This window comes from Enoplosus armatus, chromosome 16, assembly GCF_043641665.1.
Source record: "Enoplosus armatus isolate fEnoArm2 chromosome 16, fEnoArm2.hap1, whole genome shotgun sequence".
Classification (NCBI taxonomy): domain Eukaryota; kingdom Metazoa; phylum Chordata; class Actinopteri; order Centrarchiformes; family Enoplosidae; genus Enoplosus; species Enoplosus armatus.
In genome coordinates, this window is record NC_092195.1 from 12,178,581 (window position 1) to 12,192,805 (window position 14,225).

At 39.6% G+C, this 14,225-nt stretch overlaps 1 protein-coding gene across 1 annotated transcript; it reads left to right on the forward strand.

Moving 5' to 3' along the window:
• The first annotated feature begins 4,005 nt into the window (after positions 1 to 4,005).
• Positions 4,006 to 13,501, forward strand: laptm4b (lysosomal protein transmembrane 4 beta). Its single transcript, XM_070922062.1, has 7 exons — positions 4,006 to 4,098; positions 5,077 to 5,194; positions 6,887 to 6,960; positions 7,072 to 7,194; positions 7,485 to 7,583; positions 9,432 to 9,527; positions 13,427 to 13,501. The coding sequence occupies exons 1-7, from the start codon at positions 4,006 to 4,008 to the stop codon at positions 13,499 to 13,501; spliced, it is 678 nt and encodes a 225-aa protein (XP_070778163.1).
• Positions 13,502 to 14,225: the final 724 nt, after the last annotated feature.

The window sequence follows — 14,225 nt, forward strand, 5'->3', positions numbered from 1 at the left end:
CTTCCAGTTTTTGTGCTAGAAAAAGCCATGCCATATGTACAGATTGTAAGGGCTTTTTCCACTTCTGTGATTGCACTGTGCAAAAGGCTGTATTGAGTTCCTTTTGATGTCGATGAATTGTTTTTACTACCTTCTTGCGGAATGTGAAATGTTTAACTTTTTTGGTTTGTACCTGACATCTGGGATTTATGATGGGGGGGATTTTTTTTTTTTGTCAAATTGAGAATGAAGACATACATAGAGATAGGATATGGAGCAGCTTTAAGCCCACATCAAAGTTGGTTTTAAACAAGACACACACACACACACACACACACACACACAAAATTACACATATATAAGAGGAATTTAATTCCATTGCCTTAACCTGTAGTTGTATAGAAAGTGCATTGGCATCCTTTTTTATAGTTTCCATCCAGTTGCAAGTTTTGATGTCAGAAATTAATTTCATCTTGCATGATTTTGATAATAGTACTTGTGTACATGAAATGAAATGAACGATCTCTTGCTTTAACTGTTAGTACTTGGTCCTGGCTTTTGAATAGCTTTTCTAACGAGACAAGTTGCAGCTTTTCTGTGAGAATCCAATTTAGCGGACATTAACAAAAGTCTGTTGTTTGTAGGCAAAGAGCCTTGGAGCATCAAGGTGTTGATCAGCTGATGTTGGTACATAGTTGTTGGTAGAACAAAATGAAAATGATATGTCGCTGTGGCTTCAGGCGCCCTTTTTTTGTTAAATTTTTACTGATGATTACAATGGATTCAATCAATGTATTTATATACTTGTCTCTAGCAAATGGTTATGTGAATGATTTTGTTTGTTGAGGAGATACAAATGATATTTCTATGTTTGTGTAGGTAAAAATGAAAAATAAATGAGAATTGCTTGATATCACATTGTCATAGAAATGCATTTTTTGTCTCTAACTATGGCACATACATAACTTTGATTTTTCTTCTTTTTTTTTCTTGAGGCTTAAAGCATAAAAGACATGCTCTCCTCTAACTAACTATCTAACTAGATAAATAAATTTAAAAAGCTGCACAATTACTAGTTTTATTCTATATCTGACCAATAAAATAACTAACTTGGTAACTAACCAACTATTCTTTGGTGTGCAAAAGAACAATTTGTGCTTGTTGAAGATACTGTGATAGCATCTCGTATTACCAGTGTTTTGTTGAATTAGGATGATGATTGCCAGGAACTTCTGGGAATCCAAATCTGCGCCTTCTCTAAAGTCTGTTGAAAAATGTACAGCGTTCTCTACACATTATAACAACCAGAGCTCCTCAGGCAAGTTATATTTAATTAAGTCAGTTGTTATCCTGAAGAAGTACTGATGATACTGATAGTTGATTTGAATATGTTTTCATGCCAAAATAACCTGAAAGTATGAATTAGAGGCAGATGTTGTCATCAGGATTCCACACAAGCAATACTCAGTAAATGATGCTTTCTCCCTGTCCACTGGCATCTTGCTTTCATGTTTTCTGTCAGACTAATCTCAAATCTGTGATTAATACAATGAGGATTCGCTATATGCCAAGGTGGAAATCTGTGTCAGCAGCCAGGCCTGGGATAGGCCCTGGTTCCCATGACCCTCCTGAGGCCAAACCGCTGCCCCAGTCAATGTGGTGAGGCAGTCGCATGGCACGCTTACAGAGCCTGACCTCCTTCGCCTCATCAGTCTCTCCATCCTTTATCTCTCGGTTCATTTAGGATTTACCAGCTTTTTATCTCTCACAAACTCTGGCTCGCTCTCCATTCACCTTCACTTCAGAGAGATATCACGTTTTTTTCATTCTTCCCAGAGGATTGCTGTACTTATTTTTCTAGTTTGTGGGACTGTGTGGAAGGCAGATATATTAATAGTGAAGGTCACTCTCTAATGGATGGTACTGCAGTTGCTCAAAGCCCTGCTATGAAAATCACTCGCTAATGCTGTTTTAAAAAAAGATCCATCCAAAGTCCCTGTGTCTGAAACCCAGAGGCTTACACATAGTGCTAACCTGAAACAAGTCAGTCAGACTGTGGCAACATCGTACAACCAAGCTAACAAATGAATTCACCCAAACGCCGGTTTTGTGATTGTATTGTTCTGCAGCAGGTCTGAGAAAAAGAGATTATAAGGCTTTGTGTTTCCGGTCATTATATCAGAGCTCCCTCTGCACGTACATGAATACTTCTGTTTAATATTTCAAACACACTCTGTGAAATCTTTAAGGTCAGAATAAAATGGGCCATCAGTTTGAGAATTCCTCTTCAAATTGCGTTCCAGTGTTTAAAGAGGTGGCAGTCTGGTCAGTATTAAGTCATGGCAGGAGAGGAAAATCCCGTAATGTGACGATGATGCGGTCCACCCACCAGGGCTTAGTGCTGTGGTCACTGGCCCATCTGTCGGGCTTCATCCAGAATGTTCGGCCAGACGGAGAGACAAACGGATATGAGATGAAGACTTGCTTGTTCCAACACTGCAATAACACATCAATCTCCAGTCTTTTTATTTAGTTTGAGGCTGGTGTTATGGGCTCCTGGAGCAAAAATATTGCAGGGCCCCTCTTCAAGACTCTGTCTCAAGATCAAGTAAAAGCAGCACCCACTTGAAGACCCCGATCATGTTAGTTGATAACAGTAGTGCATATTCCCCCAGACAAAACAAAGTTACACTTGATCAAATTACTACAAATCAGTTGCTACACTGTGAAGCTGGTGCTTTTGGGGGGCCCTGGAGCTCAGGGGGGGGGTGCATGTTAAGTGCTGTGTTTAAGGTCCACAGTGACGTGGCTTTTACGTTTCAATTTTATTTACATAGCGCCAAATCATAACAGAAGTTATCTCAGGGCCCTTTTCATATAGAGCTGGTCTAGACTGTACGCTTCATGATATTATTTACAGAGACAACAATTCCCACCATGAGCAAGCACTTGGCAACAGCGGCAAGGAAAAACTTCCTTTTAACAGGCAGAAACCTCGAGAAGAACCAGGCTCTGGGTGGGTGGTCGGTCATCTGCCTCGACCAGTTGGGTTGAGAGACAAAGACAGAGTGGGAGAGAGAGAGAGACAGAGATCTGCTTTAGTTTTAGTTTTTAGTGTTTTGCTCGTTACTCTTTAAAAATTGAAAAAATGTCTTCTTCTAACCCTGGACACAAGCTTGTAGCACTTGAACCAAAAAGTGATTTTACCCTCTCAGATTGTTTGATTTAAAGGATTTTTTTAGAGACCCGAGAGGTGAAAATATCCAGCATATCAGCATTTTCTTCCATATCATTGTATTGTTTAATTTTTAAATATTTTTATTTCCAACGTGAATTTACTCACATCAAAACATGACACAAATCACAACACACCATAGCTTCCAGTGCACAAATAAGCACACAAACACCACGATACTACCAAATGCATTGAGGGTGGGAGAGCATGTTCAGGGAAAGTATGCTTAATGGTTTAATAACATTTTTTTTTTTTTCAAATCCATCCTTTTATCTATTTCATTGTATTGTGAGTTTTATCTTGGGTTACCCTGGTCCTGTACCCCCAAATGCAGTGGACAAACAGAAAAACAAAACTCTTCTACAAATAATGTAAATATACATTTTGATGTAGGCTATCCACGTGAGCAGTCTACTGTATCAAAATCAGTGAAGTAAATGTAATCATTCAATGTCTCCCAATAAAAAACTATATAAGTGAAAGGGCCGGAAAGACAGCGTCATGTGAGACTTGAACTGGAATATTCCGTGTGGTTATGAAGCATTTTGCATCCATCCCTCGGATCTTGGTCAAAATCCTCCCCTGGTCACGTGACTCCGGGATGAGCCAGATTAACGGCTCTCTGTTTGCCAGGAGTCCACTTGCGGAAACAGACGAACATCGGTTCAAACGTACACTGGCGGTCCCAGCATCAAGGACGACTCTGTTTTTTTCAGGACATTGTATCCTCGAATAATACATTTTTTCGGCTGCATTCATGAAATAGCTTGAAATTCACAGCAGGATAAATAATGATTTCGCCGTGGGACCGGTGGTACTCGACGAGCTGCTGCCTTTGCTGCCATGTACGGACGGGCACCATTATTCTGGGAATATGGTATATGGTAAGTCAGATTTTTCATTCGATGTCAGGCCTTAATGTCAACAAATATGGCTAAATATGTGGAATACTAGCTGATAAATGTCAAGTGCAAATTAGTTGTTGTTTTTTTTTTTACAGCAATAGCTAAATTAGCTAGCTATTGCTGTTTTTCATTTGTTTTTCGACACTCATTTTTGATTTGCCATTCATCTTGAGGATGTCCTCGGTTTATAGAATAATTTAACACATTTAAAATAGAGTGTTAGCTAATTAATCGCCACCATTTCCATTTAAGACTCATTCCTTGGCTATATAGACATATTTTAATCAAATACAGGCATATAATAATGATATATATTGGCACAGTTTGTAGCCGTGTATGGGTATTCCTTCTAAGCTAACGTTACACTTTGTTGTGCTGGAATGATGAACCTTACCAGATGATTTGTTTCGTCCTACATTTGTACCGGTTAAAAATAGAGTTTGCTTCTGTTTTTACTCACGGGATAACCTAAAGTTTTAAACATAGTTCAGTAAGCCTGGTAAATCCCTGACCTTTGTTTAGCGTTACAGACAGGCTGTTTGACCCCACTACTAATCAAGTACATGTCGTCAAATCGAGCCAAGGCCAGAAAAAGCAAATGTTTATGTTCATTAACTACAGATGATGAAAACAGTGACATACAGGACTCATAAGGTCTTTTTTTTCCTAATCATGCTGTTTGGACAGATGCTGTACTGTCCAGTGCTGAAACAATTTTTGATAATCAAGTATTCATTTTAGTTTCTTCCAGCATCTCAAATGTGAGGATTTGTTGCTTTTCTCCATTTTATATTATTGTGAATTAAATATCTTTTATCTCTCATTACTTTTATCTCTCTCCAAGAAAAAGCCCTGCTCCATCTGATCAATGAATTCTGAAGGTTAACCCAAGAGCGTAACAATTGATAACTCCACTATGAAATGTAATATTAATATTGATCTTCATTTCCCCCACAGCTCATCAATGCGGTGGTCCTACTCATCTTGTTGTCGGCTCTCAATGACCCAGTTCAATACCGCTACCACCTTACCAGCTCTGAGCTGGGAACCGACATTGATGTCATGGACGATGCAAGTGAGTGTAGCTAATCCCCTCATTGTTACATATCTGACTTGGGATATATTTGATTGGATGTCCTCCATGACGCATGCTTATTATTCTACATACAAAGTGCAAGTTCAAGATATATCGATATGATTTGAGCGTAAGATCTCATGTAGAAGGTGGATACATAAAACAGCTTTTTAATTATTGTTATCGGCTTATAATCAATATTCCATTTACAAGAAATTTAATTTCTTCCCCTGTCAGTGTTGTTAATAATGCACTATTTCATGTAATTAAACATGTACTTATTCTTGTTGTCAACCATACAGAACATTCAGTTGTATTCTAACAGAGTTTAACAGAAAAAAATAAAAAATAGAAATAGTGAAGCTGTAACAAAATATTACAATAACTAAATACCCAGACAATATCAAGTTTCATGGCCCAGTAACGATATTATTAGTATGTATCTCCCAGCTCTGTCAGAGAGAGCCCGTTAAAACTAACATGTCCTTATAGCCCCATGTGTTTCTGCAGCTCTAAAATCGCCTCTCCTTTCTGCCCACCACTTCTTTTGCCAGGATGCTGCTCTCAGCACAGACATAGCTGAGTAGGCTCGGCTCCATAGTGAACAAATCAGAGCGCATGTGTATTTTCAGTGCTTCCCCTCCAGCAGCGATCATCATCACAGTCGCCTCTGGAACACCAAGGACCCTGTCACTGGCTACTCTGATTAAAAACGACTGCTCTAATTCTCCATCGGATTAGAACGGTCATCTTGACTGACCCCCCTACCCCCGGATAGCGTTGTTGCTTGGGCAGCATCAGTTAAAGATTGTGAAACAATGGAAAGGGATGGAGACGAGCTGGTGTCATGGTTTTGTAATAGGCAGGTGTCAATAGTACCAACGTCACTGTGATCATATGCAGAAATGAAAATCCAGATGTGTGGATGACATGTGGGGTGAGGGTTGGCAATGCATGTATTGTTTAAATATAGTATGTGTGAACATCTGTGTCTAGTGTGTGTGGCAGGGGATTAAGATGGAAGGGTATCATCATTTCCTGGGTCTTAACTCAGTGTCAGTACTGTAATAATCACTGGTGCTGAATGTAAGGACACACCAACAGTTGTGATGATGTACAGAACTTGCATTCAGTTTTTCATGAGTTTGTATTTTGTAAATTTGTGGAAATTGTGTTTTCATACTAATAATAATAATAATAATACCAGGGATGCACTGATTCCACTGTTTCACAGCCGGTACTGTTTCTGAATACCAAGTTCAACTGCCAATACTGCTCAGTGATCTGGGATCCCTTTTACAAAACAGGACATATGCAAATATCCTGTCTTAACTTGATGTCAGTGGATGCCCGTACTACGCTGTGTTGACACTGACAAGCGTCTCATCAGGCAGTTTTCACAGCTGTAATGTGAATGTGAGAGGGGTGTTACATTTTGTCAAATTTAGCACCTCTTGCATAACAGTTACCCACATGCTGATCATGTTTTGTCCAAGGCAGATTGGGTGCTAAAAATAGAGAAGTTACTTAAGGTGCTTTGTTTTAAAAATCCATGTCCTCATAAAGACGTTTGGATTACGTCAGTGGATTCAAGGGATCCAGTGAAATTACGTGTTTGCTGCTGTTCTTCGCTGGTAATCTAGATTATCTGTTCTCACATTGTTTGGTCTGTTTGTGTTTTTCTTTCTGCAGATATCTGCATAGCCACTGCAATATCCCTGCTCATGATTCTTATATGTGGCATGGCAACATATGGTGCTTACAAGGTAAATAAATAAACAATACAAATGAGATTCAAACAGACATCTGAACTTGAGAAACAACCTGCCCTTGTTCTTTACAAGTTTCATCATCTGTTTTCAATCTCTCCCACGTAGCAACACGCTGCTTGGATCATTCCATTCTTCTGCTACCAAATCTTCGACTTTGCCCTTAACACGCTGGTAGCCATTAGTGTGGTGGTTTATCCCAACACGGTGCAGGACTACCTCCAGCAGCTGGTGAGAACCATTTCCCTCCAAACCAACACCCATCTTTTTTCACTGCAGGCTTTTTTTTGTTCTTGTAATATTGTCAAAAGCTACAATATGAAACACTTGATTTTAGTTTGTGACAACTGTTTAACAAGGGTTCAAGGGTTAGTGCTTCATCTGCTAAATAATACTCCTAAAGAAGTTTCCATGATTCATTCATTCAGTGATTTATAAAAGGACACTTTCTTACTTTCCGTCTTACATTTTTCTCCATTGATTTTTGTTTAACTCTCTCTACCTCTCTCCCTTTCTTACAGCCGGGGACATTTCCTTACAAAGAGGACATCATGTCCACCAACAACATGTGCCTAGTTTTTGCAGTCCTCCTCTTCATTGGCTGCATCCTCTCCTTCAAGGTAAACCCACAGAGTCTCTATATCACTGCAGATTCTCCCAATCTACCTAGCTTTGTCCTTTTTTTGGCTGTGGTGATTGAATCTCCAGCATCCATCTGAATGATGTTTACAACTGTGCAGATACACAGAAATGGTCTAAAATCTAATGATATATGCAACACATTGCGACAGATTGCACGCACCCACTGAACATTTCTTCCCTGTAGAACTGCCTTTTTATAGATATTGCAATGTGATTAAGTCAATTAAGTCTCAAACTGTGCACATCGCATGCAATATGAACCATATGGCCTGTATAATGAATCTGCCAGTGTGAACATTCCCATTATCAATGTTCTTCATGAGATTATCACACAGTCAGAGAGCAGCGGGTCAGGGACAACAGGAAACCAACTCCTGTCAAGCTAATTTCCCCTTAATGCATGGATGATTCTCCAGGCGCAGCTATGCTCTGGGGCTCTGGGACGAGATGGGACATGAAGTTGCAGTCATCTGTACAATCAAATCAAGTTGTTTCTCCTCTAAGCTCAGATTGGAAATGTTCATGGCAGATATCCAAAGCCAGAGCTGAGGTTTTATGATAAGAAGCAGCCACTGGAAGATACACTGCTGAACTAACAGAGAGAAGAGTTATAAATGTCACATCTCAGGCAGAGAACTTTGTTGCACAGAGTAAATGGGGTAGTTGAACTGCTTATTGCTTTAAATTACAGCATTTAAGATCAAATATAGATGTTTGCTTGCTCAAAAGATAAATTTGCAAAGCAAGAATGAATAGAACCCAATTTCTATTGATGGACTGCTTGTACAGCATATATTGGCTACTAGTGACGATAGTTGAGTCAGTTCCCTGGAAAAGGGGCCAGATCTGAAACCTCAAGGAAGCATTCAGCTCTCAGCACAGCACAGCACCTGCTAAAGTTCCTGCTGAAGCCAACATCCTCCACTTGACTGCACTTGGCATAAATGACAGATACAGACAGGCAGGAAGAAGGAGAGCTAGAGATAGAAGAGGGGGGGGGGTGTAGCAGATAGAGAGATGTAGATGTAGGATGAGTAAAGAGACGGAGACAGTATGACATAAAAAGTATATGGGCAAGATGGTAAAACTCAGAGCTATAGCAATGATTACTGCAAGCCTAGCACATTACCATTGTGATTCAAAATGTTATTTTCCCCAACAAACAAAATGGGTATTTTGAAGTCAATTGTATAATGAGTTGCAATGGTTCTGTGCTACCGTTAACTGTATTACCATCATTAGTAGCATCGGGTTTTAAAGGTATAATTGTGCATACAATACTGTGGTGCATAGCTGAATTTAGAGTTGGTATCACAGTGAGGAGGTCAATTCAGCAGATGGTAAAGTGATTGGCTAGCAGGCAGCCTGGTTTCCTGGTTGGTCAGTTGCGCTTACTGCTGGCAGAGGTACCGACTCAGCAGGCTACTCACACTTATACACAATGAACCTCCTGTTCTTCTGCCAAGTCAGACAAACCTAAACCCCAGTGCTACCGTAGCCTTACGGAGGGTCAGAGATGCGTGCAGAGTTGTCTTGGCTAAAATGTCGATGGAAAACCAAGAAGGGCAACACTGTTTAGGAAAATGTCCACACATAAAAAGTATCTTATATTTGTATAACTGACTTCAATTGCCATGTCTCCTGACCTGTCTCGTTACAAAAGTAGCTGATATATCACAGTCAGTATCAATGCATCTCTGCCGGTATCACCCCTAACCTTGATGAATGGATGAGATCACAGCAATGCAGCATCAGTAATAATGAAAAGTGGAGACAATGTCGCTAAAGGTCATTGTGTGTTCATTGTTTTCACCTCCTGGGGACAGGCCTACCTGATTGGCTGCGTGTGGAACTGCTACAGATATGTGAGCGGCAGGGGCACCACGGAGGTCCTGGTTTATGTCACCACCAACGACACCTCGGTGAGTGCTCACACCCACCCTCAAGGACATACTGAAAATACCCCTCACTCAGATCATAATATAATTGCATTTGCGCAACATTGATTTTGGCTTATGTTCATTATGTAAGTTGAAGATAATTCCAATAAAGGCTTTGAAAAGTTGTTTTCATCACTATGCCTAGCACATTAACAGTGTATCAAATGCTAGGCTCAACATCTGTGAGGCTTTTCTGAGCTATACTAAAATATAGACTATATTTACTTTTGTATGTTATTGCAGTTCAGTGAGTTGATACCTCTAAATGTACAAGGTAAGGATTATAGGCATTAGGTGTAAAGTATGTGATTATGATTATATAGCTTGAACTGTGTTTAGAGCAGCAATTTAGAGCCTGAAAAATAAATATATTTAATTTTTTTTAACTAGTAAAGGCAAATTTCTCAAAATATCTCATTAACCTTAACCTCAGACTTGAGAAGTTAAGTTAATCCATGTAACGCAGGACAACTGGAGTGATTTTCTATTCAGTGTGGGAAATAATTTCTCCAGTAAGCAATATCTCATGAACTAGACTGTTTTCTGCAATCATAGATGCAACATTACTAAGGAGGAAAAAGTAGCACGTTCACTTCAAAGTCAGTTCAATAAGATTTTATCGATCGAAAAGAAAAAGATCAGAGCATATATATAACTTAACATCTATTGAAATCTTTTTATTTACATACTATATATAAATGAAATTCTAAAATTAAAATTTCCAAAATGAAATTTGAAAAAGAAAATAACTTTTCCATCTCCAAGAGGTTCAGGTTAGTGAGGTTCTGCCATAAAATCATCATAACATATTGAAGTATTAGAATAGTTGTCATGTTACAGTCCCAGTCCAGTGCTATGTGTAGTATTTTAACCATTAACTAATTAGAAATAATACGAGAATGAGAGCCCACAGTTAGTAATGTACAGCTTAATATTAAAATAAGCAGGAGATTAAGATTTATTTAAGGTAATTAAATGCATAAAAATATGTTAATTGTTGACTCCTATTAAAATCCTACACATATCACTTTAGTAGTTCATAGAACCCTGAATGTTTCGACTGAATATTTTACAGTAAAGCGTTCACAGTACAGTGAACGTGCAGGATCCAGATTCTACTGTTCTACTGTAAATATCCCAGTGTTGTCACCGTGCAGTTTACAGTGTCTCGGTTGTCTGACAGTCAGTGAAGTGACATTGGTGCTGTGGGTAGCAGTACAGTAGGTGCTGTAGGTCATCCTGAGGTGTGATTGGCTGGCTCTGCAGAGACGGTTGTCATCCATCCCACTTGTCCTCCTCAGTGTTGACTCAAGGGGTTTCTGAGAGGCTTTAGCATAGTCACGGTTTCCATTTGTCTGTCCGTCTGTAATCCTCTACACTGATACATAAGACATTAATCTGTCTCACACCCGCTGTCGTCTCAATACGTAGCACTTCATCTGACTGTCACTTTGTCCTTGTTGTTGTTGTGGCCCTGGTTCACACCGCTGACTCTACCTGCAGGAGCTAAAGCAGTAGGGTCTGGTATCATATTATGCATCAGATGGCCTTTCAGCAAATATTGGATATTTGCCAGTCAGTTTTGTCCACTACAACTCAACTACATTTTGAGAGAAAACATTTAACACATTTGGCATGGAAACACTTTTTAGAGGTTAGTTTAGAAAATATTTGTTTAGAAATATTTCTAAATTGATTTCCATGTAAAGCATGCATAGAACAAAAAATAAGCGAATTTGTTTGGGTTAGCGTTTTTTTTCTTATTTCCAACAAATCCCATGAAAACACCAAAAACAACGTGTCAGTCCGTCTCTCAATACTTCCCGACCTTGTCTGTTGCTCTCAATACAGCCTTATCCTTTAAACACATCTCTCTCTAAAACATTTTTTTTTAATTAGTGAACAACTTTTTGGTTGTAAGTTTCACTTTGGGAAATAGTGAAACAAAGAAGTACAGGAATCTAATGAGCTTGTGATTGTAGAAATTGTGTTTCAGGCAGAATCAATTACACACAGGCTGTAAAAAAAATAAGCTTTAGTTCGAAAATAAAAGGGTTTTTTATTTTATGAATATACATGTCCCTTTACTGAGCAAATAATACAAATTGATAAAATACTGACTATATGTATCATTCAGCTAATGGAAACAGAAAATGGGTGTATATGTGGATAAATGTAATGAAACTCTAATGTTTATTCAAATGAATTAGGAAACCAAGAATACACAAAACAAAACAAAATGAAGCAAACAACTGAGGCAACTAGGTCAAAGTGAAGGCCACAGCACACGCTGTTTGAATTTTAATTAGAGAAGTATCAGGGAACAAATAGTATTTAAATATCTGAGGCACATGGTTCACACAGGTTAAAAGCCTGAAAAGTGACGACATGGTTTTATCACTGCATTCCCTCCACACGCACGCGCACACACACACACACACACACACACACACACAGAGAGCCGAATGAATAGAGCGCTCCATCTATTTTTACTATTAGAAAGCCGGCAGTGTGTCTAAATGGCTTTTTAGTGCCTCGAACATCAAGTACCCAGCTGCTTATCTGCCGTGCTTTTATATAAATGCCATTAAAATGCACAAGGCTCGGCTCTGCCCCCCCCCTCCCCCCCATATATCTCTGTCCGTCCCCCTCTCTTCTTCTGGACATGTTATATAATTGTCTGCTTGTCCGCTTCATTTCAAATCCTCCCTGTGATATGTTCGCCGGGCCTCCCTGGCTGTTTCACAACTCCATCCCCTTGAGCATATTCTCTCTCTCTCTCTCTCTCTCTCTCTCTCTCTCTCTCTCTCTCACTCTCTCACTGAATTAGCAGCAGTGCTGGTTTTATAACACCATTTACAGAGAAAGACCTCTGATGGAGAGAGAAGGCAGTCTGGCCTCTAAAGCACAGGGACAGGTTATCTTTGTAACTGGTAATGCCTTCTGTAGGGATGGAATAAAGAGTGTGAAAGATGGAGAAGGAACCTGCAACAGTTACGAAAGGCTGTCTGAAATCACTTCCTATTTACTATATAATGTACTATGCTAACTCTCCGCCATTTTATTTGAGTGACTTAATTCTAAGTGTGTACATTTCTGCATTATATAGTTTCCCCAAGAATTGCCCAATTGGATGGATAAAATTGTTTCAATGGCACGTACACTGCATTGAATTTTATCGTGCAACACAGTGTGGACGTAAAATGATGATTTATAAGTTTATAGAGTGAACTACTGTGTGTTTATTATATAGGAAATAGTGAATAACTAAATATGGCAGTTATTTCGGACACACCTTTTAAAGTGAGACTGTGTCACTTTGGCCAAAAGTGAGTTACATAATAATAATAATAATGATAATAATAATAACATGTTGTGTAACAGTAGCATAAGTATATAAGAGTTATGAAGTCAGGAAACATAATTTGCTCACATTAGCCACCTTAAGCTACTGGTCATACCAGACAAAGCTGGGCTTTATCAGCAAAACCCCTGAGTATATTGAATTGATTATTGGTCTTGTTCTTGGTCTTTGAGAACAGTTTGTGAAACAAAATAATCAGAGCTCAAAGGTCCACTCACTAGCTTTTTGGAGCTTTCAACAGTATCTCACAGGCTTCTTCAGTAGGTGGAGCAGGCTCAGGTGTCATCACATGACCCAACGTGACCGTCACATCATGACATTTGAGCCTGCTCTGTTCGCTGGAGAAGACTGTGAGATGCAGCTGAAAGCTCAGAAAAGGTTAATTACAGTTAATAAGAAACATTTTAAAACAATTGAACCACATAGCTCTTATAAGGCTATTCATCAGAACGGATAAAGAAACATTTGAGGCTTGCATTGGGACTCAGCCGCCTTTTGGTTTTCTTTTACATTTCAGGTACTGCTGCCACCGTACGAGGAGGCCATCGCCATACCACCGAAGGAGCCCCCTCCCCAGTATATGGAGGCATGAGAGACGTCCTCGCTGCTGGATCCTGTACTCCAAACAACCCCCACCACCTACCACATCTCCCTCCAACAGTAGGACCCCAACGCTGGCTGGAACATGTTGAAAAACAGGACAAAACAATGTCTTAGAGGCTGGTTTCAGCTTGGATTCCTGCCAACGCTAGATTAGATTAGGCCGACCCTGAGCCAGTATTGCCATCAACTCTTCCCCCCCAACACCACCCCTGGCTTTTGTGACGTATTTTCCTCCCCTCTCGTCTCTTCTGTCCTCCCCCAAGGACAGTATTGCAGCAACTTCATCTGCTCCCAACCATCACCACCACCACCAACCCTCCCTCTTGGCAGCTGCTGTCCCCTGGCAGCATCTAAACTCTTGCACGCCCTGAACACTCTGTCCCAACTTAATTTGCACTTTTCTTTGAGTGAAACGTGCACCGGTCTGGCCACCAACTGTTAACCCCCAATACTGTGAATCTCCCTCGTGGTCTTTGTCTAGAAACAAACTACCTGAAGAGAGATAGCGACAGAGAGAGTGAGAAGGAAAGCGACATACACGATCAGTTATGCAAGAGCACATTTTTCAGAAATTGACAAATTCCTTCATTGAATGTAATGTTGAGGTATTTTTGTATGACTTTTTTGTATAACAGTGAAAACTGAGAGAAAATGAAGTGAAAAGTGAAAGGCTGTGCTAATGTGATATAATATCATCTGTGTACTGATGTAGC

Bases quoted from the DNA above. Each gene is read 5' to 3' on its own strand.
- laptm4b (XM_070922062.1), top strand. From the start codon at position 4,006: ATGATTTCGCCGTGGGACCGGTGGTACTCGACGAGCTGCTGCCTTTGC. The intron at 4,099-5,076 runs GTAAGTCAGATT...TTTCCCCCACAG, and splicing joins TTCTGGGAATATGGTATATG to CTCATCAATGCGGTGGTCCT. The intron at 5,195-6,886 runs GTGAGTGTAGCT...TTCTTTCTGCAG, and splicing joins TGATGTCATGGACGATGCAA to ATATCTGCATAGCCACTGCA.